Here is a 26126-nt window from a genome sequence, read left to right on the forward strand (position 1 = left end):
TTTGCTTCTGCGTTCATCAAGATCCGAAGTATCGGACCTAAAAGTAAGGCATCTTTTTGTAAAATAATTTAAGGATGGGCATGTCGAAAACATTTATGTTGAGTGATTAAAGAAGGAAAAGTACAATCACTGAGAAGCTAGTACTCTCATATTACCATTTTTACATCGAGCTCAGTTCTTTATCTCCCAAAAAGTGAAGTTTTCTCCTTCAAATGTCCTTTAAAAATGTCCTGGAGAGGGGAGATGAATTTCTAGAATCCTATCCAAGAAGAAACCCCATTTGGAGGTTTTTGTCATATAGCACAGCATTGCTTACCTTCGGCGTATCAAAGCTACTTCTTTTTACATGCTACAATGTCAAAGTAAACGATTTTGAAAAACTAGAAGCGGCCTTAGAACGCTCAAAGAATGAAAATAGAGGTCTCATGACAGTGATGAACCATATGAGTATGGTCGATGATCCATTAGTTTGGGCAACACTACCGTATAAGCTATTTACCTCATTAGACAATATAAGGTGGTCCTTAGGCGCCCATAACATTTGTTTCCAAAATAAATTTCTGGCCAACTTTTTTTCACTGGGCCAAGTACTTTCCACGGAAAGATTTGGGGTGGGACCATTTCAAGGTTCTATAGATGCTTCGGTAAGGTTGTTAAGTCCTGATGATACTTTAGACTTAGAATGGACTCCTCATTCGGAGGACTCCCGTTTTCCCAAAAAAACAGGAGAAAACTACACTCCACCAATCATAAGGTCAAAGCCATCTTGGGTTCACGTTTATCCCGAGGGTTTCGTACTACAATTATATCCGCCGTTTGAAAATTCAATGAGGTATTTCAAGTGGGGTATTGCAAGGATGATTTTAGAGGCAACAAAGCCGCCTATTGTTGTTCCAATTTTTGCTACCGGATTTGAAAAAATAGCTTCCGAAGCGGCTTCAGATTCTATGCTTAGACAAATTTTACCGAGAAATTTTGGTTCTGAGATAAACGTTACGATCGGAGATTCTTTGGATGACAATTTGATTGATGAATACAGAAAAGAATGGAGGCACTTGGTCGAGAAATATTACGATCCCAAAAATCCCAATGATTTCTCTGACGAGCTGAAATACGGTGAGGAAGCACAAAATTTAAGAAGCAGATTAGCCGCTGAACTAAGATCACATGTTGCTGACATTAGAAATGAAGTTCGGAAATTGCCGCGTGAAGACCCTAGGTTCAAGTCACCCTCATGGTGGAAACGATTTAACACCACAGAGGGTAAATCCGATCCGGACGTTAAAGTTGTTGGTGAGAATTGGGCAATAAGGAGAATGCAGAAGTTTTTACCCTCGGAGAACGAACCAAAACGTAAAGACAACTAAAAGTTCAGCAATATATTCATGTAAATATTGGCACATAAGAGATTCCTCTATATAACCAATACTTATCACTTGCTATGCTTCTTTTAATGGTGCACATTTCTATTGAATTTTATGTATAATGTAGTTACACATGGTGAATATATGAGATAGTCTCCGTTATCTTGTCATAGTGGGACTCATTTTCTACTGACCATTCTGGTTGAATTCACTTTAGAGGCAAATCTTAATGAATTTAACGTTTCATTTATATGCGAAGAACTTGGCGAAATGTTAACGAACATTAATGTCTTCGAGTCCCCGGTCAACGAATATTGTAGTAGGTACGTCAATTTTGAATTCCTAAATGGTATATGCCTTTTTGTACTATCAGGTTGACCTAATGCATGAATAACGTCACCTAAACAACTTAATGATTTGTTGATATTCTGAGTTTCTCTTAACCGATCTCCTACGACCTGAGAAATATTTATCCTTTCAGAACCAGCCAGATCAACAAGATTAAGGGTTCCATACGATTGTGCTCCAGTTTTTGCATTTGATCCAGACAAATGTATCATGAAAATACTGTGTGAACGGGAAGAATGCTCGTTCGACGCTGTGCTAGCTGTAGATCTTAGCTTGTTTGCCTTTTTCAGAATCATATCAACTCTTTCCTCTGATTCAAGCTGGCAGCTCGTAACGTTTGTTATCATAGTAGTCTTAGTTTCCTGATCGTGGCGTATTTCATGCTTTGAATTGGTATTCGTGTCGTCCTTACCAATACTGTCATTTCTCAGCAGATCTACGATGTTCTCGTTATATATCTCGATGAATTCACAGTTGACTTTGTAGTCCCAGCCTTTTGTCTTCAACTTGTTGATCCAACTGAATATATGAGATATTGTGGAAGGAATAATACCATCTCCTGTATTCAACATCGTGAAGGTTTTCCCGGACCCTGTCTGACCATATGCAAAAATACAGACGTTATAACCATCCAATGAACTCTGTACTAATTGTCCAACTTCTTTGAAAACGTCCTCATTCGTATTTTGTTGATCAAAGATTTTATCAAACTTGAATTCATGCACTTGTGTGGTACTTTGAATTTTTGTAACTTCCATAGATTGAACACCCCGATTGTCATCAAATTCATTAACTCTAATGAGACTAGTATCCAAATTCTCCAAGGTTTCTAAAGGCGGACGAATTCTACAATAAACCCGTATATTTCCTCGTAGTTCCTGTAACTCATTGTGTAATGTGCGTCTTACTGTTTCCTCTTTAACTAAAATTTCATTCAACTCCTTCATTCCTATCTCAGTGTCTTTTATATACTCTTCAAGCTCATTGATTTTATCTAAAGTTTCTCGATTAGCCTTCTCTTTCGATGCTACTTCATTCCTTAGCTTTGCTGTTTCTTTTTTCTTTTCTTCAACCTCTACATTAAGAGTTTCATACTCGTTACACTTCTCTGTCAAGAGCTTCTTTTTCTCTGTCAATTTAGGTTTTAAGGTATATTCGATCTCCTTTTTAACGTTCTCGATGTCCTTCATATGTTTATTGTTCAATTCCATATTGTTTTTCCATTGTGTTTGATACTCTGTTAGCCATAGTTCTTTTTCCAGTACTTGCTTTTGTTCAGACTCATTCAACATTTCTTGTAAAGTGGAAGGGTTCATGATAATTTTATTTCTAATCTCTTCTATTTTATCTAACAGTGCCGCTCTTTCATTTTCAAATTGTTTTATTTTCATAAACTTCAGTTTCTCAATCTTTGTTTTGTACTCATTTTCCATTTTCTTCAGGTCCTTCTTATTTGACGCTGCGAGCTGCTTTAAATGTATTTCATGACCTTCATTCATGAACTGTTTCTTTGACAAAAATTCCTCTTTTATGGAGATAAGTTCGTTGTTTTTTAGATTCAGTTGCTGTTCAATTTTTATCTTTTCCTCACGAAGAGTTTCGAACTTGAGATTAACGGCATTGATTCTCTCTTTTGTTTCTGTTAGCTCATCTTTCAATAAGTCTAAAGTTGCTTTTTTTTCAAATAGAATGGCTTGTGTCCTGTTTAGTTCATTGACATTTTCTTTGTAAAAGGAAGTCACCCCAGAATTACTTTTCTGATTTCCATAAACCAAATTCGCTGTACCCCTGTAATTTCTTAAAAGCTCGCGATTTGGAGACATAGATATGCGGTTCTGGCCCGCTAACGAATGCCGGTGAACATCTGGCTGTTGTGGCTTCGAAAGGACCCGTTTAGGCGGCGGTGTCGTCGTATTCCTTCTTTTGTAGCCTCCCATAACTAAAATATCATTTTTTGGAGATGGTGTGGAGAGTTGCTGAGTAGGTTTAGCTTTTGTAGGTGTACGTGGTAGAGTATCCATCATTTGATAGTTATTGAAATTTTCCTGGAGGTTTATATGTCACACTCTGCCTTTTACAAGAAAGGACCGTGGATATTTATTACAGTATTCTGGAATAAAATGATGATGATATTAATATGATAAAAATAGAGACAGAAAAAATAGATAGATGATCTCCTTATAGTTATTTGAGACAATTGTATCGCTTAGCTGTTTTACTTGTTATTATATAGCTACTCGAAGTGCACCAAATTGTAAACAGTACTTGTTTTGCTTTTGTTTGAGTTTCACTTGGTGTCTCCACATTACCCTCTTAATGGAAAATTTTGAAAAAAAAACTCAAGAACCGATCGATGCCCATTAGATAAAATGAGATGTGATAATTTGATATTACAGTTAAGGCTGTACAGAAGCTGAAAAGCCACCACACCATCAATAATGAGTTCTAAATATACAGTGAAAACTAAGCAAAACAAGAGAACTAAAAAGGACGTTGAAGCTGAGTCCGATAGAAAGGGGGGAAGTAACGCAGAGTTAAAAAATAACTTGAAAAAAAAGACAGTGTCGAAAGAAGACAAAGAGGAAGCAAACGAACAAGATAGTTCCGATAATGAATCGTCAGAAAATATAGAAAATCAAGGAAGTGATGTTGAAGAAGAAGAGGATGACGATTTCCCAAGAAAGAAGAAATCAAAGAAGAGTAAGCATGATGATGGTTCCGCTGGATTCTCTACCGCAGTCAATGCTATTTTATCATCACATCTTAAAGCATATGACAGGAAAGATCCTATTATGGCCAGAAATAAGAAAGTTTTGAAACAAAGTGAATCAGAAAAGCTAGAATATAAGGCGAAAAAGGCTCTGTTGGCAGAAAAAAAAAAGCTGTTGGGCAAAGCTAGGAAACGGGATATTATCCCGATTGTTTCTGGAGAAAAAAAATCTGAGAATATAAGAAAGGTACTTGAGAATGAGACAACACTTAGAAAAATTGCTCAAAAAGGTGCCGTGAAGTTATTTAATGCCATCCTAGCCACTCAAGTGAAGACAGACAAAGAAATTACCGAAAACTTAAGTGGAATTAAGAACAAAGAGGAAAAGAGAGAGTTAATTACCGAAGTTTCCAAGGAAAAATTTCTGGATTTGGTTAAAGCAGCGGCAGCAAGCGACAGTGAGTAATCAATATCTTCATTCCAAAAAAATTAGAAAAGAAACAAAACTGTACATTATTTAGTTTATGTCGCGCAAAAGGGAATGCCATAAGTTCCCGCTTCCTCATATATAAAGTTAGTTTGCATTATATATCATCACATAGATACATATCCCAATTGGAATCTTTTGGGAGCCCTTTGGTATTCTTTCCGAAACTTTCTGAAAAAGTACTGTAGAATTTTCCATTCCATTCATTATTTTTAACAGAGGTATAAATTGGTAAATTTCAGATGTACATGAAATATAAAGATAATTTTTGGTATTTGATTTAGAAAAGTTGGACTTAAGTTCCTTGAATTAAGTTAATTATCATTTGAAGTAATTCCCCTAACATTATCAAACACACATGAGATAAACCACGTAAGATAGTAGAGAACCTTTGGAGGCTACCATATGTTATTTGCCTAATATTACTAACTTTAGGATGGAATCCTAACAATTACCGCAAAATTTACGCTGATTTCACAGAATTATATCGATAATTGGTTAACTAACACGCTAGTAGAATGTTGTCATCAGATTAAAAAACATCCGCAATTAGATAGTTTATGCCCGTAACGGCAGCAACAATAAGGCGGTCTCTTGGCCCAGTTGGTTAAGGCACCGTGCTAATAACGCGGGGATCAGCGGTTCGATCCCGCTAGAGACCATTTTTGCCCCTTCCATTCCAATATTATTTTTGCAAACTACTGACAGTAATTCAACGATTATAGTCTTCTTCACATGGGCGCAATCGATCTCTATGTTGGTATATGTATGTATATATATTTATGTTACATTTCACCATGCAACCCCTGCTAAATAGATGTTACCTTGTGACGATTGAGTGTCATCACCCCCTTCGTCATCAAAAACACCAGCAAAAGCCTCGAATTCTAGTGTGGGAAGTGTTTTTAATTTTCTTGAAGATTCTGCACTGAGTAAGGAGTCATAGTTCCAATCCAAGAAGTCTTCCATGTTATAACTCAATTTCTTGAATGGTTGAGCGAAGACCTTCGCTAATGTGGCTACGTTGGGATGATAGTGTTCCATTAGTGACGCTAGCTCCCACAGAGAGGACTCCAGTGCATGAGTTAATTCAGGGTCTGATTCGTTAACATTGAATGGATCCACATAGTTTTCTTTCAGGGTTTTCAAGTGAGCCACTTGATCGGGGGTCTGGAACGGGTCAGAAATGAAAGCCGGATTGTGTAGCATAATCATGCAGTTTGGGTGCTTCCTGATTAAATTGTAAACAAAAGGAATCACTGAAACGATAGCCGAAGGAGGCGATTCAAGCGTGAGTCTTGCCAGTCTCTTTATGAAAGAGGCCACTAAATGGGCTGATAAATGTGTTGACGACAAAAATATATCCATTAGTCTGAAGAATCTTGCTCTATATTTAACATGCATTAGATCTGGATTGATAATTTGATAGAGCTTCATATAAAAATTTGGGTATTCCAAGTTGAACCTTCTCATTAATTCGAAAAGGCCGTTCAAAGCTAGGATGGGGATAACACCAGCGTTGTTATTGGAGCTTCGCAAGTTGTAGGAGTCAGTCAGAAAATCCATCAGTTTGGTTGGGGTGTGGAAGTGAGGTATTATTCTCTTATGCAAAATTAGCAGGATAGATTTATACTGTTGTAGAGACAACTGGCTGTTTAATAGAGATAACCAATTCTTCTCAAAATTTGACTTAAATTTGGACTCGTTCTCGACGGCTTGTGGAGGGTTTGGTACAAAAATCTCTAAATCTGCATCCGCGTTGGAACAATGCTCATCGTGGTTCGCCAGAGTCAACCATTTACCAACGTTTTTTAAAAGCAACTCCTGGTAAGTGGGGTCTTCCAAAAGTTGGTTGAATTCAGACTGAAAATAGTATTGGATATCTGCGAATTTCTTATAGTATTTTTCGGTGAATTCTATCAGGATTACATTTCCAGACGCGCCAGAGCTCTTGGCATCTTCTACCTCACTCATATTCGAGGACCATAGGGCAATGATTAATTGTCTCAATGTTTTATTCGGGAAAAATGGGGCGTCCTTTTTAGATGCAAGATGTGTAGATTCCAGATCCATCAGTTGCAAGTAGACGTCAAGAGAATCTAAACCAAGAGAAGTTTCAAATGGTATGTCCGAAATGACGCTCAGCAGTTTTGTCTTGAAAGCTTCATAAACTTTTCTACACCACTTAACAAATTGTTCTTTCTCTAAAGTAGCCTTTTTGGATGAAGGAAGCGTCAAATCTTCACGAGAAAACATCTTCTTGAATATTTGGAATAACGACATGACCAAAAACCTCAAGCTCCTTTCGGTCTCCTCCTCTTTCAACTGAGTGACATCCTCGGGAATCACTAGTTCATTGACCAATTTAATAATCGAGTTATACTGCTTTCTGTCGCAAGTAGCGGTCAGCTTCTTGGCAATCTCTTTGATTTCTAATATAAGCATATTCCTCAACAGTGCACTTTAGCAATAGTCAGTCGTTTCGCTCGATCAAACCGTATTTTTGTTTCACCTCATCGCACCTCATCAGATTCATAAGTATTTTTCTTCAAGACAGTGAGAAAATTTTAGCGAAAACGTTCCAAAAGAGCCCTAAAGCCATATAAAATTCAAGGATTACCCGTAGAAGTCCTAGAAAAAAGTTTTCTTCTCTTCTTTTTTCCAATTTTTCTTCCAGTAAGTATAAAAAGCGAAAAATATTCCAAACACAAGATCTTGCTCAGCGTATTCACTAATGGTTCGTTTAAAGAGGCCAATGACCTTCCAAGTTTTTAAAAGAATACGATGATATTATTTGCGTTTTAAATCGAACAATTCTTCTCGGAGCAATCTGAGGTTTTAATGGAGATAGCGGTTCCTGCGCAGCTCATTGATCTTGTTACATTCTTAAGAATGACAAGGGCGCTATTATAAAATTCTGATTCTTTTTTTGTTATTTTTGACTTGGAGGTAGTCGGCTGTATACAAGTAAAATATATATTCAAAATCGTAGGCGAGTCGAAGTGCGTATCATACGATGTATCTTGCGCGTGTTGTTAATGACCACCAAAGACGGCATTGTGGAAATCTTGCCGTTAGCAACGGTCAAGCGACTTGGCATGAAAGAACTGGTAACGGACTCAAGAAGCTAGAGTGTGCGCTTGAACAATATACATTGTTACCAGAGGTGCCGCCTGTTTCTGTGCCAGGTGCGTTCAAAATGCCACCAGGGTCTGTCTTTCTGCGCTGGAAAGCACCTTCGGGCATCAACTACCGTTTCTTATCGCTGACCATAGCTATCCACCAATCACACCACAGTGGCGGCGCGGCCGCGTAGGACAAACTGGGCAGGGAAATTTACGATGTGTTATCATTTGAAGAGCCCGGAAAGAGAGAGAAGACCAAGAAGAAAGAGCCTTGGAGCCTTAGCTCATGTAACATTTGACTCATTCTGTAAAAGTGAAAATTTGCTGCCCGCTGGAGATGACGAAATTTTTCGTTCTCAAATTTGTATGCGCATACTGGTGTGCATATAAAACTCCATAATGTGCACTACTAGAGAATAGTCTCGTCTGGACCCTGTGTATAAACTCTTATTTTTACATAACAAAAGAAAAATACTACTTGCTCTAAGCTCATAACACAAACCACAGAATAACTCAAGATGTGTGGTATTTTCGCCGCCTACAAGCATGAGGATGTGCACAGATATAAGCAAAAGGCTCTACAACTATCAAAAAGAATTAGACACCGTGGTCCAGATTGGTCTGGTAACGCCACCAAGAACTCTACGATTTTCGTTCATGAAAGATTGGCCATTGTCGGCTTGGAATCCGGTGCTCAACCAATCACTTCTCCAGACGAAGACTACATGTTATGTGTCAACGGTGAAATTTACAACCACATTCAGCTGAGAGAAGAGTGTCCAGACTATCAGTTCAAAACTTTAAGTGACTGTGAGCCTATCATTCCAATGTACTTAAAGCACGATATTGAAGCTCCTAAATACTTGGACGGTATGTTTGCCTGGACTTTGTACGATGCTAAGCAAGACCGTATCGTGGCAGCCAGAGACCCAATTGGTATTACCACTCTGTACATGGGACGCTCATCCGCTTCTCCAAAAACCGTTTACTTTGCATCTGAACTAAAATGTTTAACCGACGATTGCGACACCATCACTGCATTCCCACCAGGCCATGTGTATGATTCCAAGACCGACAAGATCACCCGTTATTTCACTCCAGATTGGTTGGATGAAAAGCGCATTCCATCCACACCAATAGACTACATGGCTATAAGACACTCTTTAGAAAAAGCCGTTAGAAAGAGATTAATGGCCGAAGTTCCATTCGGTGTTCTATTATCAGGTGGGTTGGATTCCTCTTTGATCGCTTCCATTGCCGCCCGCGAAACCGCTAATGCCACTAACGATGTCGAACCATCAACTTACGATAGCAAGGCAAGACACTTAGCAGGTGTTGACGACGACGGTAACCTACACACAGCTGGTTGGACTAGTCTGCATTCCTTTGCCATTGGTCTACCAAACGCTCCAGATTTGCAAGCCGCCAGAAAGGTCGCCAAGTTTATTGGTTCCACTCATCACGAACACACTTTCACATTGCAAGAGGGTCTGGATGCCTTGGATGATGTCATTTACCATTTGGAAACGTATGATGTTACCACTATAAGAGCTTCCACCCCCATGTTCTTGCTATCCAGAAAGATTAAGGCTCAGGGTGTCAAGATGGTTCTTTCCGGTGAAGGTTCTGATGAAATCTTTGGTGGTTACCTATATTTCGCTCAAGCTCCTTCTGCGGCCGAATTCCATACTGAATCCGTGCAACGTGTTAAGAACTTACACTTGGCTGACTGTTTGAGAGCTAATAAATCCACAATGGCTTGGGGCCTAGAGGCGCGTGTTCCATTCTTGGACAGGGAATTTTTGCAATTGTGTATGAACATTGATCCTAAAGAAAAGATGATCAGAGCAAAGGAGGGCCGTATCGAAAAGTACATTTTGAGAAAGGCATTCGATACCACAGGAGAACCAGACGCTAAACCATACTTACCGGAGGAAATTCTATGGAGACAAAAGGAACAATTCTCCGATGGTGTTGGTTACTCATGGATTGATAGTCTAAAGGATAATGCCGAAGCTGTCATTTCCGATGAAATGTTTGCTAGTCCAAAAGCCGAATGGGGCAGCGATATTCCAACCACAAAGGAAGCTTTTTGGTACAGATTGAAGTTTGATGCTTTGTTCCCTCAAAAGACCGTTGCTGATACCGTCATGAGATGGGTTCCAAAGGCCGATTGGGGTTGTGCTGAAGATCCCTCTGGTAGATATGCCCAAATTCATGAAAAACATATTGAATAAACGATTACAAAAAATAAAAAATAAAATTAATATAAATTATGAATTAGTTACAAATATCTTTATAGAAAAAAGAAATGAGGGGTAAATGGAAGTATGCTTCATGATTATTTGATGACAGTTTATTTTATCGTTCATATTTGATCGATGGCGCTAAAAACGGTGAGTATGCTTACGAATGTGTATGCACTTTGCATATACACTTCGTTCTCGGCGCGAATGACTGTTGAACACCGCTCTTGGTTCCAATACTTTCTAGAATATATTATCCCGAGGCTGTGGTCTCAAACAGAAGGTGAAGTAATATTATGCCCTTATCTTTTACCCCTATAACACATGAATGAACGGCCCCTTAAGCTCTTTTAGATCGCTTTTCTCCCCGTTTATCTTGTGATTGAAGATTACTAATTGAGCTAATCCTATCTAGCGAAGCCCTTTGCTCCCTTTCGTGCGCAATCAGGAGATCATGCCTTGTTATTACAGTATTTTTATTTTTGGATTTCATTTCCGCTCGGTAGCTCTGTGGGTATTCACTATCATTTCTCTTGAATATTAATTTAATTTTTCTGAAAGTAATGCTCATGTGTTTGTGAAGTACTAATGCTAGGAAATTCAGGCACCGTTTATTTCAATACCTGAGATGCCAGAACGCAGCATAAAACTAAATTCCAAGATGAAAGGAAAGATTACTTTTTTGTTTACACAGATTTATATATTCAAAGAAATGTAGACGTACCACTATGTTGCTCTAGTCAGGAGTCGTATATGTGATGAGCAGTGATCAAGATCTGAGCAGCGAAGCCATGTATGCCGACCAAAGAAACAGGGCTTTAGGGAATGCAAGCCTTGTTGCCCTGGTACCAACAAGAAAATTGGCCATTAACGACCGTGCCATGAAGCAGGGATGAAAGAGGTGTTTTTGATGACACACACACGCTTCTGAGGAACTTTTTCTTTCGAGCTCGTTTCTGTGCCACACTATTTTTGATTCCGCGGCTAAGCCGCGCATACCGATAATTCTCGCTTAGGTATGTCAAGCCAAATCTCTATAAAGAAATCAACACCCCCGCCTCCCTCAAACGAGGATGACCCTTTACCCATTGTTATCACAGAAGGTAGCCTCACGGTATACCCATACGAGAAGCGATCGATGCTTCGCTTCTTTTTTTATATATGTACGTATTTACAAGTATACGTACGCAGATATACGCGAGAGCAACTTGTAAGATCACAAGGTCTCGTAAAATGTCAATTAGAGAGAGCTTTTTTGAAACCAGGATCAGTGATAGAAAATTCATGATGATAATTGCTAAAAAAATCTTGCTGTGCAATTAAAAGAAAGTGTTAACGGCATATTCTGCGTGCTTCACCACGAAGGAATGTGGTATCTTATCGGTGACATCAATTTTTAATCGTTCTTGCTTGATTTTATCCTTATAATAATGTGATAAATGCGTTCTTGTTTTGTCAGCAACCCAGTGGTCTTTTGTACTGAACAGAAACCAAATGAAAATTTCGTTCTCTTGACAATAATTGATGAATTCATCTTGAAATTCCCAATTAGTAGTTATCTCCTTCATTTCCTGAGAAGCTAGCCCCAGAGATTGACGGACGAACTGTTTATGAGTCAGCAAAATTCTTGTGGACAACACAGCCTGATAACCGGTGCTTCCACAGCCCATGAATTTGTCAATAACAAATCTTGAAAGTCCTTCGGATAAAATCCAATAAAAGAAAACATAACTGAGCAATGATACAACATGGGCCAATGGGGGGATATAGTGGAGTACCGCTGTCATTTTAACACCCATTTCTGAGGTGTGTATGTCCATCACAGTGGGTGTGATCAGACCGATCTTTCTTACAGACCCGACTAATTTATCAGAAAGGCACACTTTTTGTAAGATGTAGGCACCCACCGAATGTCCCATGATGATAATTTTTCTGTTTTCGTGTGAAAAGTTGTTGATTACTTCAACTTGATGATCTACTTGATCTTGCAAAGAAAATATCGGTGTGTTAGAATGGGCATTTAGGGTCATTCCCGCATGAGATACACCAAGGATTTCCCAATCAGGATGCTTTGAATGTAGATGCTGTAACATCTCCTGATAGTAGTATAAAAGTCCAGGATTACCGGGGATCCACACTAATAGAGGAGCATCCTCGTTTTCTGTAGCAACTGAGGGCTTGATATTCAATATCGAGCACGGTAATGTAGATTTGGTGTACTCTTGTACTGGCATCTTGTCACTAAAGTTGAAAGCCACGACAATGGGGAGGGTCAGGCAATTTTTTCCTCTCTGATCAGTAGTTTGAACTTGCTATTGTCGTACCGCTGTTTTCATTTTTATTTCATGCGTTCGCGACGATGTGCAATGATAACTTTTCGGGTAATTAATATAGTGAAAAATATCAACTCATCTCAGGAAGTTCAACAAAAGGAACTCATATCATATAATAATAATGGAATACAGCAGCTAAATATTTTATGTATGAAAAGATTATACTGCATTCGCTAGACGCCACTAATTTTCTAAACTATTTAAAACCTTAAGGTTTGCTTCCACTTCCTGGACACATTGTCTGAAATAAACCAATTGAAAATTTTGGAACAACTTCACCAAGCCCAAAATATCAGAACTGTCGGTAATCTCTTCCATTATTTCCACAGCGGTTGTGGTATTGGAGACAAATTCATCTTCTAATTTTTCCAGTAATTTGTTTTCTTCGAGGTCTTCTATCGTGGGCTCATCGCCTTGGTTAGCTTTCGAATCTTCTTTCACAACAGCGGCATCATCTGCGGCGGATCCGCTGGTTTCTTTCTTTGAATCACCTTCTAAATCCTTTGATATGGGACTCTCATCCTCAGTAGTCGGATTTTCATCCGGAGAAATGGGGGCGTTTGCGCTAACAGCTTTGTCGTCAACCTCCTTTGAGGTTTCAGCCTTTTGAGCCTTCAGCTTCGCTTCTTTTGATTTGACTTCATAACGCATTGTGTCGAATTTGAGTCTTGAATCTTCCACTTTTTTGCGCAATTCGTGAACTTTCTTGAAGTCTTTGTTTATCAGTTTCTCTAGTTTTTTGTTGAACTCTTTAATCATCGTTGAATCCATTTCTGCTTTACCTTCATCAATGTTTTTGTAACAAGTTGACCAGGAGTCAAAGACTTTAATCAAGTTAGATAAATCTTCATCTTCTTCATCTTCCTCGTCCTCTTCTTGCGCCTCTGCATCCTGTGCGGTTTCATTAGATTCGCTTTTCTTCTTCAATCCTGCCTTTTCATCTTGTTTTAGGCTTTGAAATTCACACTCGCAGTCAACAGCGGCTTTTGAGATCGCTTGAGCAAAAGATCTTGGCAAAAAGGCGTCATCATGGTTGGAAACTTTCTTTTTATTGGCATTTTCCGATTTCCTAGAACCAAACCAGCCGTCTTTATTGACGGACCACCAATCCGAAATACTTTCCGTTAAATTTGGCGGGTAGTCGTAGCCCTCCACCTCAAAGGTTTTGGACACCAGTAAAATTCTCCTGCAAACTTTCTCTAAAGAATCGCTTTTCTTCTCCAAGAATTGGTACTGTGGCGGTAACTTACTTATGTCAGAAACAGTACCCAATGATTCCTGAACAAACCTGGTACGTGATTTAATGGACAATCTTGTTTCAGGGTCATTTAAATTCACGTTTGCACTTGCCAACGCATTGTTCAGTGTGTCTTGAGTCTTGTGTGCGGCGGTAGCAATTGAATCGGTGATCTTGTTCAGGGAGAATCCTGAAAAATAACCAGACATTTTGTGAGAAAAGGTATATGGTTTTACTTACCTTCACTAAATGGATATCGCAATAACTGATGCCTTTTTTCTTGATCGCAGGTCAAAACTGAGGGAGGATATGTCGCATGCTGAAAAAAGCCAAGAACATTTTAAGAGCTCGGAAAGCTTTCTCGTTGAAAGCGATGCACTAAGAGCTCTACGCCACTAACAAACGGCCCGTTCTATTCATCAATAGCAAGTGGCTGCAGGAACTAACCAAATTTTCAATTGCAAAAAATTGTATAATCGTAAACACCCTCATACTTAGTGGTTTCAAACTTTGAATTGCCACAACTTTATCGTCATATTTAATCAAGAGTGTGAGTGCTTACAGGTTACTGTATACAAAAAATAGGTGTGCACACCTACCCGAGATGGCGGGATAAATTTTATCCACAGCTTCAGGAATTCTCTGTTCGATTTGAAATACGTAAACGACAGTGGCAAGTCCGTGAGCACAGAGGTTTACTATTAGCTCCCAAGCCGTCTCATCTACTGGCCTCCTTTTTTCGTTGGCTTCCAACCCCACCCAATCTATGTTGAATGGTTGTCCATATCCTTTCCCTAAGCAGATAATCTAGAGCAACCAAAGCGTTCCCAAAAACGTAATTAGCAAAGTTACGTTGCTGCAAATTCTTGCCATGTCACTCTTCCTCACCTTGACCCTTGATGTTAACGCCGCTTCGCTGATCAGTACAAACAGCACAAAAATTAACCTTTCAGGGAGCAAGAAAAAATATGCGGCTTTCCCGCGGAGCCCGATTGCCGATACAGATGAACCGTCCGTTGGTCGTCCCAGTTCTTTCAAAGGTCTTTTTCCAGCATAACAATAGCAGCTGTATCATACTCCTTTTAAATCATTAGCGCGCTCAGTAACCTAGAATACTGCATCATTAGTATCTGAATTCTCTCTCTCTCTCTGCAGCCCAAATTCATTAAGCTACTGGCTGTATGTGGTCCGAACCTCGGATTGAATAATCACCGCGTTACCCTGACAATGACGGGATGATGTAAGGATGCATGTCCCTACTGTTTTGGTATTTCCTAATATGGACGGACGCCGAAAACACCACCCCCCCCCCCCCCATCTTAGCGGCTGCATCTGAGCAATCGGCCCATTTGGCACACGCCCGCTAGTGACGTTGGTAGGGGCGTTTCCCTGAGCTAGTCCCAGAGCTGCTTTAAAGGTCCATCGCAAACCCCTTGTCCGCGGACTTCTGCGTGATAAATTTGAATGCCCAGTACGTGAAAGTGATCGGCCCCCTCACAGAAACTAATGGACGGTGCTGCCTTGTCGGAATTTGCTGGAATTGTTTTCATTTTTTTCTTCCTACTTCTTCTTCCTTTTCCCTCCCCTCTTCCTCATATATGTATACAGAAAAAATATTCTTACCCCTATAATTCATTGGCCGCAATCTTCTGTCAGATTTTCCTTTATAAAAGAGCCTTTGTTTTGTTATTAAGATTGTTTTTTTCCTTCTTCTCAAGTCCGTATTTTTTCCCAAAAGAAATAAATTTCTTTACATCTGTTGTCCTGTTTTCAATCCACTAAGAAAAGAAGAGAAAAACAACCGAAAAGGCTTTACACTTTTAATTTTTTCCCTCATCGCGCTTTTTATTAGGATAAACACTTTTAAAAAAATCACTTCAGCAAGAAAAAGTAGTCAGAAACACTTTTTTCTTCAAAGCATATTCACCAATAATATAATTTCACAATGTTGGCCCCAGCTGATAACATTTTACGTATAATAAACTTCCTATTTTTGGTCATTGTGATCGGTTTGATCAGTTCATTGTTGAATACCCAAGATAGAAACAGTTCAAGAGTAAACTTTTGTATGTTTGCTGCTGCGTATGGTATATTCACCGATTCATTGTACGGTGTCTTTGCCAACTTCTTTGAACCATTGGCATGGCCGCTAGTTCTGTTCACATTGGACTTTTTGAACTTTGTCTTCACCTTTACTGCCGGTACCGTATTGGCTGTCGGTATCAGAGCTCACTCGTGCAACAACCGTTCATACGTTGACAGCAACGGAATTACTCAAGGTTCAGGTACTAGATGTAGACAAGCTCAAGCCGCTGTTGCATTCCTTTACTTCTCTTGTGCCATCTTCTTGGCCAAGACTCTAATGTCTGTTTTCAACATGATCTCCAATGGTGCCTTCGGCTCTGGCTCTTTCTCCAAGAGAAGAAGAACCGGCCAAGTCGGTGTTCCAACCATTTCTCAAGTTTAATTGACTGCATCTATCTAATCTTATTTTTATGCAGCAATCAAGAATATAACAAATGGACACCGTCAATAAATTAGGGAAAGAAAATGCAAGAAAACTCCATTTTTCCTGTATCCCTCCGAATTTCCCTTCCCCTTCTCCGTTCTTCGGAAAAAACCAAAAATTATACCCCAGAAAAACCCGAAAAAAATTAAGAAAACAAAATACCAGAAAAAAAAATTCAAACAAATCATAAGCACTTCGTTGTGACTATGAAAAATGCCCTTATTTTTACTAATATTATTATTATTATAATTCCCCAACCCCCCCTTTATTATAATTTGTTCTTCTAATATTTTAATTTTTAATCTTTTCATACTATTCTTATATCTATCTAACTAAAGTATCCTTCTCTTTTTATCTAGCCTCTGATCTGGCAGTTATTGCCGCCATAGTTTTTGTGTGTAGCGTTTCGTTATAATTTTCTTTTTACGATTGATGATCTCAAATCTGTTTTGAATATATGATAATTTGTTTGTCATGTATGAATAGTGTTATAAAATCAATTTCCTTATGTATATGCTAAATATTATTACTTCATTTTTAATTTTTTCTTGCTCTTGCACTTTAACGGTTGTTGCAGTGATTTATCAAAGGGTTTCAATTTTCTCATCATGTATGAAGGTACGTTTTTCCATTCAGGAAAGTACTCCATCCCCATGCTGGACGTGGACCACCAATTGAAGGGCAGTAGTTCGTTGGGCACGGTGGGGTTGTACTTCCACGTGCCGTTCACTCCACCTGACGATATGCCGCCTGTACCACGCTCGCCAAACAGTACGTTTTTATGCATGTCTTTTTCAGTAGCTTTGGCCTCCGCAGCTGGCGCCTCGTCTGGCGCTAACAGCATTTGCAAGGAGTCCCTCTTCTTGTCTCTGAATAGCGGGTTTTCCTTCACAGGGTACATAACCGGCCTATATCCGCTGTATAGGATATCCCGAGTGAGCTCCCTAGCCTCTAAGTACTGCGTGGTGGGCACCTTGGGCAGTGACCTAAAATCATAGAAATGTACGTTTTTAAAAATCTTGGAGCTTCTTTGCTTGGTGATCTGTTGATGCTGCTGCCTTATTGGGTTCACTAGCCTGGTGTGCGTCCTTCTTTGTATACGTGCGAGCGTCACCGAGCTTCTTATTCTTGTAAAAGGGAGCCCCCTAATTTTGGTTTTTCTCAATAAAATCATGCTGATGGCTGTTGGGTGTGTATGTGTATGTGTATGATATGATATCTTCTATACTTCAACTAGAATACATACATATACATCTAGAGAAAAAAAATAATTACGCTATAAATGATAGAACACAAGAAACGTCTAAAGTCCGAAAAATGCACCTGTTCTTATCATCCATACTTATACAAAACCGATTCGAAACAAAGGCAAAACCCGCAGCAGCAATCGCTGACAAATGGGCCTGAATACCGATAGATACACCAAACGCAAAGACCCTACCGTGTGCATGCGTGTTCTGGTGGCCATCACCACCCACTCCGTCACGATTATGCCAGGTGCGCAAGCTGAATCCCTCTTTGCTCCCCTGGTCGGCCCTTCTCACTCCGGACTTATCGGACGACTCCCCGCGCCCGCTGGGGTAAACCGGCCGGATGGCTCACCCTCGGCGGCTAGCCACCGCACCCAGACCATAGTTTTGTCTAAGATGCCGACTACGTAGTATCGCGGGTCCGCCGCCACCACTATGTTACACCGATACTCGATATTCAACAGCACCTCTTCTACACTGGCGCCATCGGCGGGTGCTTCCAAGACCGCCTGCCATTGACTGATGAGCCCACTTTCTCGGCGAATAGACTTGACCGCGCCTGCAAAGTCTCGCTCGTGGTCCCGTAAACAATCCTGGAAGATTTCCTTTCGTTGTTCCAAACTGAACGTCTTGTAGTAGAACAACAGCTGCGACACAAACTTGTCTTGCTCCCGCTTTGATGGCACGTACTCCTTGATTCTGTACGCCTTGTATAGCTCCTTTTGCTGTTTCCTGATATCTTGCGGGACGGCGTCGGGGGGGATTGTTCCCGCTTTGGCAAGGATCTGTGCCAGATAGTGGTATTTTGTTGGCTCCAGTACATCGCCAACGTCTTCGCTGCCACTTGCCTCGGCGGCAGCACTGTCGCTATGCTCGTGGCCACACCACTCTTCGAAAAAGCCTTCTCGGACCGCGTCGTCTCCAATTGTGTAAAAATCGGGATCGTTTTCGATTTTCTTGCTCTGCAATGACCACGTGGAGAACTTATCCAGTTCGTACCTATCGAATAACCGGAAAAATAGACCGCGCTCGTCCGCATCGCCTGTATCGATCTGGTTTAGATCATCGATTATGGTTGCATCTTTGTTCAAATCTTGTTCCCCATCGTCCTCCTCCTCCTCCTCCTCCTCCTCCTCCTCCTCCTCTGAGGATGAGCCATACCCACTGATTAGCCCGGTGTGGTGTTCCTTCAATGGAGGATTTACGTCACCCGGCTCTTCGTTTGCCTCGTCAACTCTTCCCGCTTCATTTTGGTTTTTTTTGAATAGGTTAATCTCTTCGTTTAAGGATTCAAAGATCTTGTCGACGTCCTCATCTCGCATGTCATAGCCCCTAGCGACACCAATCAAGAGAACCAGTTTCTCCTTGTCCAGTGATTCAACCAATGCTGAACACTGGGAGTCGCTCTCTTGGCTGATCTCATTTTTGAAAACCTTGGAGTCGCTGTTGTAGTAAAACTTTGTACCATCATTGCATATCACCAGGTGCCAAGCATCTATCAGTTCCAACGAAAACGTGGGCTTTCTCTCCATCCGAAGCGCTTTCTCAACGTTCTCCTGGTCAGAGAAAATCTTGAAATCGGGATTTTCCCATTGAGATTGCTTCGTCTTCTTGTTATAGTAGTATCTTATGCCTGCAGGAGTCTTGAATTCTTGCCACATTCTATGCGTGGTTATTCTATGCTGCCAAACTGCTACTCCTTTCTCTAGTGCTCATCTCTATCTCTTGGGGCACAGTATTTTTTTCCTTTTTTATACTGATTAGTTTTCCTTTCCCTCGCCGAAGAAAAACTGAAACACAACAAAAGTTGTAGAATATGCACAACAGATTTTCTTTTTTTTTTTGGAACATAGTGAGCACATCAATCCTCCTAGGTAACGTAGGTCCCGCTCTCCTGGCATAGTATGAGGTATGTTGTCCATTGGCGCACTTACAATTTTCATGGCCAGAGCGCGCATCGCGATGGCTGAAGCAAACAAGGTGCACATGTACTAACGAACAAAAGGTCCATTTTTTTGTCGCATGCTCCTTTATATCCAGATCTTTTGTCACAAACAATGATATACCAGTTGGCTACGTAACGCCAAAGTTTCCATCCTTATATTGGCCCATCAACAGTTCGAGGTACAACATCGCATTTTTGTACTATATCTCTGATATTTGGAAATTTTCGCTTTACTGGACCCTGATATTCAATGGTGCATTTTATGTGACTACTGGCTTATACGCTAGCTTGACGCACAGGAAAAAGGGCGGTAGTATATGGATATTCGTCATGTACGTTATTTATGGTGGTGTGCAAGGCTTAACCACTGGTACAGTCATGGGGTTTCTCATAGGCGCAATCTACAGATCTGGTCTGTTTTCCATGTCGACATGGATTCCACTCTGTTGCGCAGTGGTCCAAATCCTCTTCGACGTGATACTAGGTTACTCCATGATAGGATCTGTTATGTGAAGGCTTAGCAAGCCGATACAAGAGAAATAAGTCAACGATGTTGCTATAAAATTGAGCGGCACCTTTTACATTTAGGAGGACCCTACTTAATACAAGGTTTAATATGGCCTTGCTTCTAGGTGTCAGAATGTTTTTAAGCTTCTTTTTTATATCGTTTTCATTCGTGAAGTGTGACCAACCGAGCCTCCTTCGAGACAGGGATGGATTTTGTAAGCTGCATATATAAGGAAAACCAAGCCAGTTGAGACAATAGACAAAGTGAATACGTCAGTACAAACACAATAACAATAGGAAGTAAAAGGAAATATTCCACAACAAATGTCTGCTTCATTGATTAATCGTTCTTTAACGACCATTAGAACAGAATTAGATTTTTTAAAAGAATCGAATGTCATCTCAAGTGACGTTTTTGATCAGATAAATAAGAGCCTACCTGTGAGATGGAATCCTTCCAGCGCCGCTCGCGACACCAGCTCAGCATCTTTGGAATATGTGGAGGCCCTTTATCAATTCGATCCTCAACAAGATGGTGATCTAGGCTTGAAACCAGGGGACAAGGTCCAACTCTTGGAGAAATTGTCTCCAGAGTGGTACAAGGGTAGTTGTAATGGCCGTGTCGGTATCTTCCCCGCTAACTACGTCAAGCCGGCCTTTTCTGGTTCTAACGGATCATCGAATCTTCCACCACCTCCACAATATAAAGCTCAAGAATTACAGCAAGCTCCAACGCAAAATAGTGCTGTTTCATCTTATCAACAACAACCATTCCCTCCTCCTTCCACTAACTATTACCAACAACCGCAACAGCAGCCACAACAAGCTCCTCCTCAACAGCAGCCAAGTTCTCATAATCATTTGAAGAGCTTCGGTAGCAAGTTAGGTAACGCTGCCATCTTCGGCGCAGGTGCTAGTATTGGGTCGGATATCGTCAACAGTATCTTCTAAACCGACTTTTTTTTTTTTTTTTACTTTCTTTTCATTTGATTGTTCTTCACAATGATGCGTGTCCTTATAAACGGGCTCGAGCTGCACTCTTGACGCTGCTATTCTTCAAACGTTTAATGAGTATCAATCTTATGTACCCCTTTTTTCTTTTTTCAAATAGCAAATATACCATATCAAGGAAAAATTTAGCACAACATCCTAAATTTGTAATGGTAGTCCAATTTTCTACAGTTTAAAAGTTTCGGGAACTCACGTGTTTTTTCTTTTTATATTTAGATATGTACAGAGACGCATGAGTATATTCTGAGCTTTCCTTTCTAATGCAGCAAAAATCTACCATATACATGGTATATTCTGTTGACAACGTTTATATGAGCGTTGGAGTCGAGATTAGTGTCTACCAATTCTTCCACGTCTCTAAACCATTCTTTTCTTCTTGAATGTGGGATTAAGAAACTTCCCAATTTATATAAATTAGAGACCTCAATCACTAATAGACCTTGGTTTAAGTGTTTTTCATCGGAGTCGGCACTTTGATTAGAATAGTTCAGTATCCTCTCCACATTATTCAGGCTTATACCAATTTGCTCCCTATAACATTTAACATTGGACCACACGTTGCCCAACTTGATAAATCTTTTCAATGCCACACTAAAGGAATATAGTATTACTAAAGCTGGGGATAACGCTACAACTCCGAACACCAGTTGTTGGGATTTTAACATCTTATCAATACCATTCAACGCCATAGAGCCATCAACTTTTGTCTTTTGCAGTTGGATCAATAAAGATCTAACTAGCCCACCAGTAGCTATATTTTTTATTGGATGGTGTAATTGTGTTTCGTATATCTCCATGAATTCAGTCAGATCACCGTGTTCGACTTTGGTGCTTAATAAAATAGGGTCTATTGGGTGGTTAGTGGCCGAGTCACTATTATCTACAACGAAGCTAACGATCATTCTCGTAAGAGAATCCATATCAGAATTTAAAGTTTCCTGGGACGTTACTGAAATGGCACTTCCTTCATCATGTCTCACAGTGGACCAAACTTGCTTGAGAGGAGCCCACAGCCAGTTTAAAATCAAACCCTTGGCAAAATCAACAACGTTATTCATAATGAAATCCTTAATAATATACCGAGAATTCCATAAAGTCATTATGGATGACGGTCCATACAAAAGACATAGCAACATCGAAGGCCAATATCTAGTCAACACGCTTGGCTTAATAAATTTCCTCAGTGGGTGATCTTTATGAAAACTTGCTGAACATTTAACAATATCTGTTAGATTTGAATCAGACATTGATAACTCGAAGAAACTCTGCAAGGATTTTAGACGCTTTTCGTAATTATGTAAATTCAATTCGGACGGGTCGTTGTTTCCATCTGATGGTTGGTCAAATTCAGCAATTAAATTCCCCAGTTTGATAGTGTAATCCTTTGATGATTGATTTATAATCTCAAGTCTTTCGTGAACCACACCGCGTGGGATATCTGAAAGCAAAGATGCTATATCAATCGGCTTCTTCGGTAGCCCCACAAATCTGAAGTTTCGCACTACCATAAACTTGTTTATTCTGGGACGTATGCTTTTCAATAAATCGAACGATAGAGCCTTTAATGACCATGTTTGATGTAGCGACCTTCTCTTTTTTATTTCTTTCTGGACATTTTGAGATAAAAGACGTATATTTGAAGCTGAAGTTTGGAAACAATAAATAAATGACCTTAATGTTGAATCGCTAACCCTCTTGAAGTATTGTTCAGCTTCATATACGGCTGGCAAACCTTGGACGCATTCATTAGTCACTGAATAGTAGCATAATAGGATGATGTATTCGAATATGGTTTGGCTCACGAGGCGTTTAAGATCTCCATCTCCAAAGGATGAAGGGTCTGCAATGTTTTTGCAAACATTGTACAGCGAACCAAAGGGTACTGGATAATAGGAATTGACCTTATCACTCTTGATCGAAAGGCAAACTTTTTCGACAATGGATCTGACCTGTTGTAATTGATCCTGCAGTTTACTCAGTTCTTTATTTTCTTTGCGAACATCTCGGAGCAGTTGTTGATGTGAATCCAAGGCAACTTCACGTAGTGATTCCTCTAATGAATGCTGTACCTCCTCAAAAGACTTTAAAATTCGCCTATTGGTGATCATTCCAAGCTAAAAGTAAGTACTCGTAATATTACCAGTAAAATTTGATACGTTGTCGATACTGTTGTTACGAAGTTGCAGAGTGGACCGACCATTTCTATTAGACGGGTGGGGGTCGATCAACTCTTGATTTTCCGGTCAAATAAAAAAGAATGTGAAGGCCCGAAAAAAAGCTATTAAATAAAAAGTACAAAAGGATGGACTTGAAAATTTCATATTTTAAATTTAAGCTGAGAGGGGACTATCTATATACTTCCTTAAATAAAAGTGCTTGTATTTTAGAGGCCAATCAATACATTGTTAACAATAGCGATAATAGAGATGACAGATGAACGATAGGAAAGGAATGTAAAATACGTAAAAATATATATACATTACTGTCGGATAAATGGGTGAAATGCATGCTTGTTATGTTTTTTTGTTTGTTGATGTTTATCATTATTAATACTATAATTTTTTGATTGTTATGCGCGATTCGTTACATCATTACTCTTATTCAATACTATCTATGGAGTAATCTTTCTTGGACAATTTATGTCTCAAATCTTTACCCCAGTATGAAAATGCAAAAGGCAAAGCGATCATAGCAGTAGAGATGAAAGCCAATAACCAAGAACCCCAATGTAGGTTCAGCTTGTGGTACATTTGAATGGTAAACAATGGGAAAGCAGCACCACCAGCAGATCTTAAGAAAACCTTTGTGGCCAAAGCACTGGATGCATATTGGACGTAGCAATCGATAATGTAATTATTCAATGAATAATAAATCAACACCATACCAAAACCAAAAGCTAGACCAGCTGAAGCTGGGCCGACCCAGATGATATGTTTATAAGCGGTCGCACCCAAGATCCAAAGAGCAATAGCAGCAAATGGAGCGCCGATTTTGGCACCCATCAAACGATCTTCAGGAGTAGGCTTACGTTGTTTGACAATTGCTAAATATTTGTTCTCACAATAGAAAGTGGTGGCTAAGGCCCAAAGGGCGCCGATAACAATTGGAATAAACATTAAACCAACAAGGTTATCTTTGTAGCCGTACAATTCACCAAAAATGACAGGGAAGGCAAAGAAGAACGCATATAATAGAGAGTAAATCAAACACACGTAGAAACAAGTGGCGACCAGAACAGGTTCTGTGACGGAGAAATATAAAGGCCTTAACAAACAAGCCTTCATCATTTCACCCATACTAATACCTTGGGCCTCTTGTTCAGTCATAATCTTAGGGTTACCAGTCTCCTTTCTTAATCTGGCAGCCTTTCTTTTCAAAATAACTGGGGCATACGTTTCTGGAATAGCAGAGGCGATGATCCACATAACACCTGCAAAGGCCATGTTGACCCAAAAGATCAGGTCCATACGACCGGTAGAAACAGAAATGAAACCATTAACCAATGGACCCACGACGGGACCAACGTAAGGAGCGAAGGCGAAGAAAGCAATGGCCTTACCTCTCGTTTCACTTGGGAACATATCGGCAATGGACCCACCGACTAGACATAGACCTGAAGACGACCAAACACCACATAAAAACCTACAGACTAGGAGACAACCTAGATTGGGGGCTAACGCACAAGGAATGTTGAAAATGACATAAAGACCCATGGAGACAAAGTAAGCAACTCTTCTACCGTATAAGTCACTAACCGGAGACCAAATCAAGGGACCCAAGGAGAACCCAAGAACCATCAAAGAACATGACAAAATGGCGGCTTCCAAGCCGACATGATATTTCTTCTGGACAGTCCCCAACCCACCACTGATACAAGCAGAGCCGTAGGCAACGCAGATAACTAATATGGACAGCAGGACAGTATAGGACCAACGGATCCATCCGGGCCAGTTGTGAGGGTTTTCTGGATCATCGGTGACAAAAGTGACGAATTCAATTTCTGGATCTAGGCCTGGCGCCTCATCATTAGCACCACTAGAGTCGCCCTCTTTACCCTTTTCATTATTATCGCTCTCCAAAGCATCCTCATTGGAGGATGGCGTAGAAGCACCATCGATTTGTCTGGTTCTTGTACGAGAGATCGCTGTCGAAGTTCTTCCTATGGAATGTAGGGTGGCGACGGGAACCAACCCGGTAGGGGTTTCTAAAGTATACTCCTCAGGGAAAATCTTATTTTTACTGGATTGAGGAGCGTTAACATCTGGAATAGGGGCCTTGGAGCTCACACCCATGTCTTGCAAGGATTTGACGGTTTCCGTCCGAGTTAACTTCAGTTGATTGGGAGCCATGTTGGACTTTGATCCATTTTCTGAGGGAATATATTGTTGTGGCTGTTGACTTTCCACATCTGATAACGACGACGTTTCGTCTGAATTAAATGAGTTTATGGATTCCTGTCTGTTCATTTCTGTCTATCTTTGCTAGAAAAAGGAGTACTGATGCAGATTAAAAAAGTGAAGTAATAAGGGAAAAAGAATTAATTATATTAAAATACTAGGGCCAAAAATTAGTTGTATAATTATGGGTATGACAATTAGAGAATTAGAGTGAACGGTATCAACGAAGATAAAAAGATCTGAACGAAAAAGAAAATTAAGAAACGATTAGATCAACGCGCGCAGAGGTAAAAGAGAAGACACCTGGTTATTGTATTCACTTCGGGGAGGAGGCAGTAGCAGGACAGTTCGCAATTGCTCGATTATACAAATTACAAAGAAAATCTTCCTAGGTGAAACAATGATAAATAGAAAAGAATCAGGTAAAGGGTACACGCGAGGAAAGATTTGGGATGGTTGAGCGCCGAATGATTGCCAGATATATAAAAGAAACGAACCAGTTTTACAACGTTTCACGCAGATCCAGAATATCAAAATGCATTAGGAAAACGATGAAAAAAATGGCTCTATGAATCAGGGATCACCAAGGCTGCCGGAAACTACGCCGTTCTACTTTTGTTTTTGTTTTCCTTTTTTACCGTTTGGGCGAAATCAGTG

At 40.0% G+C, this 26126-nt stretch overlaps 15 protein-coding genes and 1 non-coding gene across 16 annotated transcripts; 7 read left to right on the top strand and 9 right to left on the bottom strand.

The window, feature by feature from the left end:
- Nucleotides 1–212: 212 nt before the first annotated feature.
- Nucleotides 213–1367, top strand: TAZ1 (lysophosphatidylcholine acyltransferase; the record flags this gene model as incomplete). Its single annotated transcript, XM_056231990.1, has 1 exon — nucleotides 213–1367. One exon carries the CDS (start codon nucleotides 213–215, stop codon nucleotides 1365–1367), a length of 1155 nt encoding a protein of 384 aa, XP_056085754.1.
- A 176-nt stretch (nucleotides 1368–1543) lies between these two features.
- On the bottom strand, nucleotides 1544–3736 carry KAR3 (Kar3p; the record flags this gene model as incomplete). The annotated part of the gene is made up of 1 exon (XM_056231991.1): nucleotides 1544–3736. One exon carries the CDS (start codon nucleotides 3734–3736, stop codon nucleotides 1544–1546), a length of 2193 nt encoding a protein of 730 aa, XP_056085755.1.
- A 414-nt stretch (nucleotides 3737–4150) lies between these two features.
- RRP15 (rRNA-processing protein RRP15) lies at nucleotides 4151–4888 on the top strand (the record flags this gene model as incomplete). Its single annotated transcript, XM_056231993.1, has 1 exon — nucleotides 4151–4888. The coding sequence occupies one exon, from the start codon at nucleotides 4151–4153 to the stop codon at nucleotides 4886–4888; it is 738 nt and encodes a 245-aa protein (XP_056085756.1).
- A 609-nt stretch (nucleotides 4889–5497) lies between these two features.
- Nucleotides 5498–5571, top strand: Skdi_16.trna14I. Its single transcript has one exon. It is a non-coding gene; the product is annotated as a tRNA-Ile (tRNA).
- Nucleotides 5572–5701: 130 nt separating this feature from the next.
- On the bottom strand, nucleotides 5702–7354 carry NOC4 (ribosome biosynthesis protein NOC4; the record flags this gene model as incomplete). The annotated part of the gene is made up of 1 exon (XM_056231994.1): nucleotides 5702–7354. One exon carries the CDS (start codon nucleotides 7352–7354, stop codon nucleotides 5702–5704), a length of 1653 nt encoding a protein of 550 aa, XP_056085757.1.
- A 1198-nt stretch (nucleotides 7355–8552) lies between these two features.
- ASN1 (asparagine synthase (glutamine-hydrolyzing) 1) lies at nucleotides 8553–10271 on the top strand (the record flags this gene model as incomplete). Its single annotated transcript, XM_056231995.1, has 1 exon — nucleotides 8553–10271. One exon carries the CDS (start codon nucleotides 8553–8555, stop codon nucleotides 10269–10271), a length of 1719 nt encoding a protein of 572 aa, XP_056085758.1.
- A 349-nt stretch (nucleotides 10272–10620) lies between these two features.
- SKDI16G4005 (uncharacterized protein) lies at nucleotides 10621–10851 on the bottom strand (the record flags this gene model as incomplete). The annotated part of the gene is made up of 1 exon (XM_056231996.1): nucleotides 10621–10851. The coding sequence occupies one exon, from the start codon at nucleotides 10849–10851 to the stop codon at nucleotides 10621–10623; it is 231 nt and encodes a 76-aa protein (XP_056085759.1).
- Nucleotides 10852–11599: 748 nt separating this feature from the next.
- Nucleotides 11600–12514, bottom strand: SKDI16G4010 (bifunctional triacylglycerol lipase/ester hydrolase; the record flags this gene model as incomplete). The annotated part of the gene is made up of 1 exon (XM_056231997.1): nucleotides 11600–12514. The coding sequence occupies one exon, from the start codon at nucleotides 12512–12514 to the stop codon at nucleotides 11600–11602; it is 915 nt and encodes a 304-aa protein (XP_056085760.1).
- Nucleotides 12515–12796: 282 nt separating this feature from the next.
- Nucleotides 12797–14059, bottom strand: SKDI16G4020 (uncharacterized protein; the record flags this gene model as incomplete). The annotated part of the gene is made up of 1 exon (XM_056231998.1): nucleotides 12797–14059. One exon carries the CDS (start codon nucleotides 14057–14059, stop codon nucleotides 12797–12799), a length of 1263 nt encoding a protein of 420 aa, XP_056085761.1.
- A 1736-nt stretch (nucleotides 14060–15795) lies between these two features.
- Nucleotides 15796–16317, top strand: NCE102 (Nce102p; the record flags this gene model as incomplete). Its single annotated transcript, XM_056231999.1, has 1 exon — nucleotides 15796–16317. One exon carries the CDS (start codon nucleotides 15796–15798, stop codon nucleotides 16315–16317), a length of 522 nt encoding a protein of 173 aa, XP_056085762.1.
- Nucleotides 16318–16885: 568 nt separating this feature from the next.
- Nucleotides 16886–17533, bottom strand: SUE1 (Sue1p; the record flags this gene model as incomplete). Its single annotated transcript, XM_056232000.1, has 1 exon — nucleotides 16886–17533. One exon carries the CDS (start codon nucleotides 17531–17533, stop codon nucleotides 16886–16888), a length of 648 nt encoding a protein of 215 aa, XP_056085763.1.
- Nucleotides 17534–17899: 366 nt separating this feature from the next.
- Nucleotides 17900–19270, bottom strand: URN1 (Urn1p; the record flags this gene model as incomplete). The annotated part of the gene is made up of 1 exon (XM_056232001.1): nucleotides 17900–19270. The coding sequence occupies one exon, from the start codon at nucleotides 19268–19270 to the stop codon at nucleotides 17900–17902; it is 1371 nt and encodes a 456-aa protein (XP_056085764.1).
- Nucleotides 19271–19513: 243 nt separating this feature from the next.
- On the top strand, nucleotides 19514–20067 carry MAY24 (May24p; the record flags this gene model as incomplete). Its single annotated transcript, XM_056232002.1, has 2 exons — nucleotides 19514–19518; nucleotides 19650–20067. The coding sequence occupies 2 exons, from the start codon at nucleotides 19514–19516 to the stop codon at nucleotides 20065–20067; spliced, it is 423 nt and encodes a 140-aa protein (XP_056085765.1).
- A 318-nt stretch (nucleotides 20068–20385) lies between these two features.
- On the top strand, nucleotides 20386–21012 carry PIN3 (Pin3p; the record flags this gene model as incomplete). The annotated part of the gene is made up of 1 exon (XM_056232004.1): nucleotides 20386–21012. One exon carries the CDS (start codon nucleotides 20386–20388, stop codon nucleotides 21010–21012), a length of 627 nt encoding a protein of 208 aa, XP_056085766.1.
- Nucleotides 21013–21329: 317 nt separating this feature from the next.
- NCA2 (Nca2p) lies at nucleotides 21330–23180 on the bottom strand (the record flags this gene model as incomplete). The annotated part of the gene is made up of 1 exon (XM_056232005.1): nucleotides 21330–23180. One exon carries the CDS (start codon nucleotides 23178–23180, stop codon nucleotides 21330–21332), a length of 1851 nt encoding a protein of 616 aa, XP_056085767.1.
- A 489-nt stretch (nucleotides 23181–23669) lies between these two features.
- TPO3 (spermine transporter) lies at nucleotides 23670–25538 on the bottom strand (the record flags this gene model as incomplete). Its single annotated transcript, XM_056232006.1, has 1 exon — nucleotides 23670–25538. The coding sequence occupies one exon, from the start codon at nucleotides 25536–25538 to the stop codon at nucleotides 23670–23672; it is 1869 nt and encodes a 622-aa protein (XP_056085768.1).
- Between the last annotated feature and the right edge of the window lie 588 nt (nucleotides 25539–26126).

Source organism: Saccharomyces kudriavzevii (genome assembly GCF_947243775.1).
Source record: "Saccharomyces kudriavzevii IFO 1802 strain IFO1802 genome assembly, chromosome: 16".
NCBI classification, from domain to species: Eukaryota; Fungi; Ascomycota; class Saccharomycetes; order Saccharomycetales; family Saccharomycetaceae; genus Saccharomyces; species Saccharomyces kudriavzevii.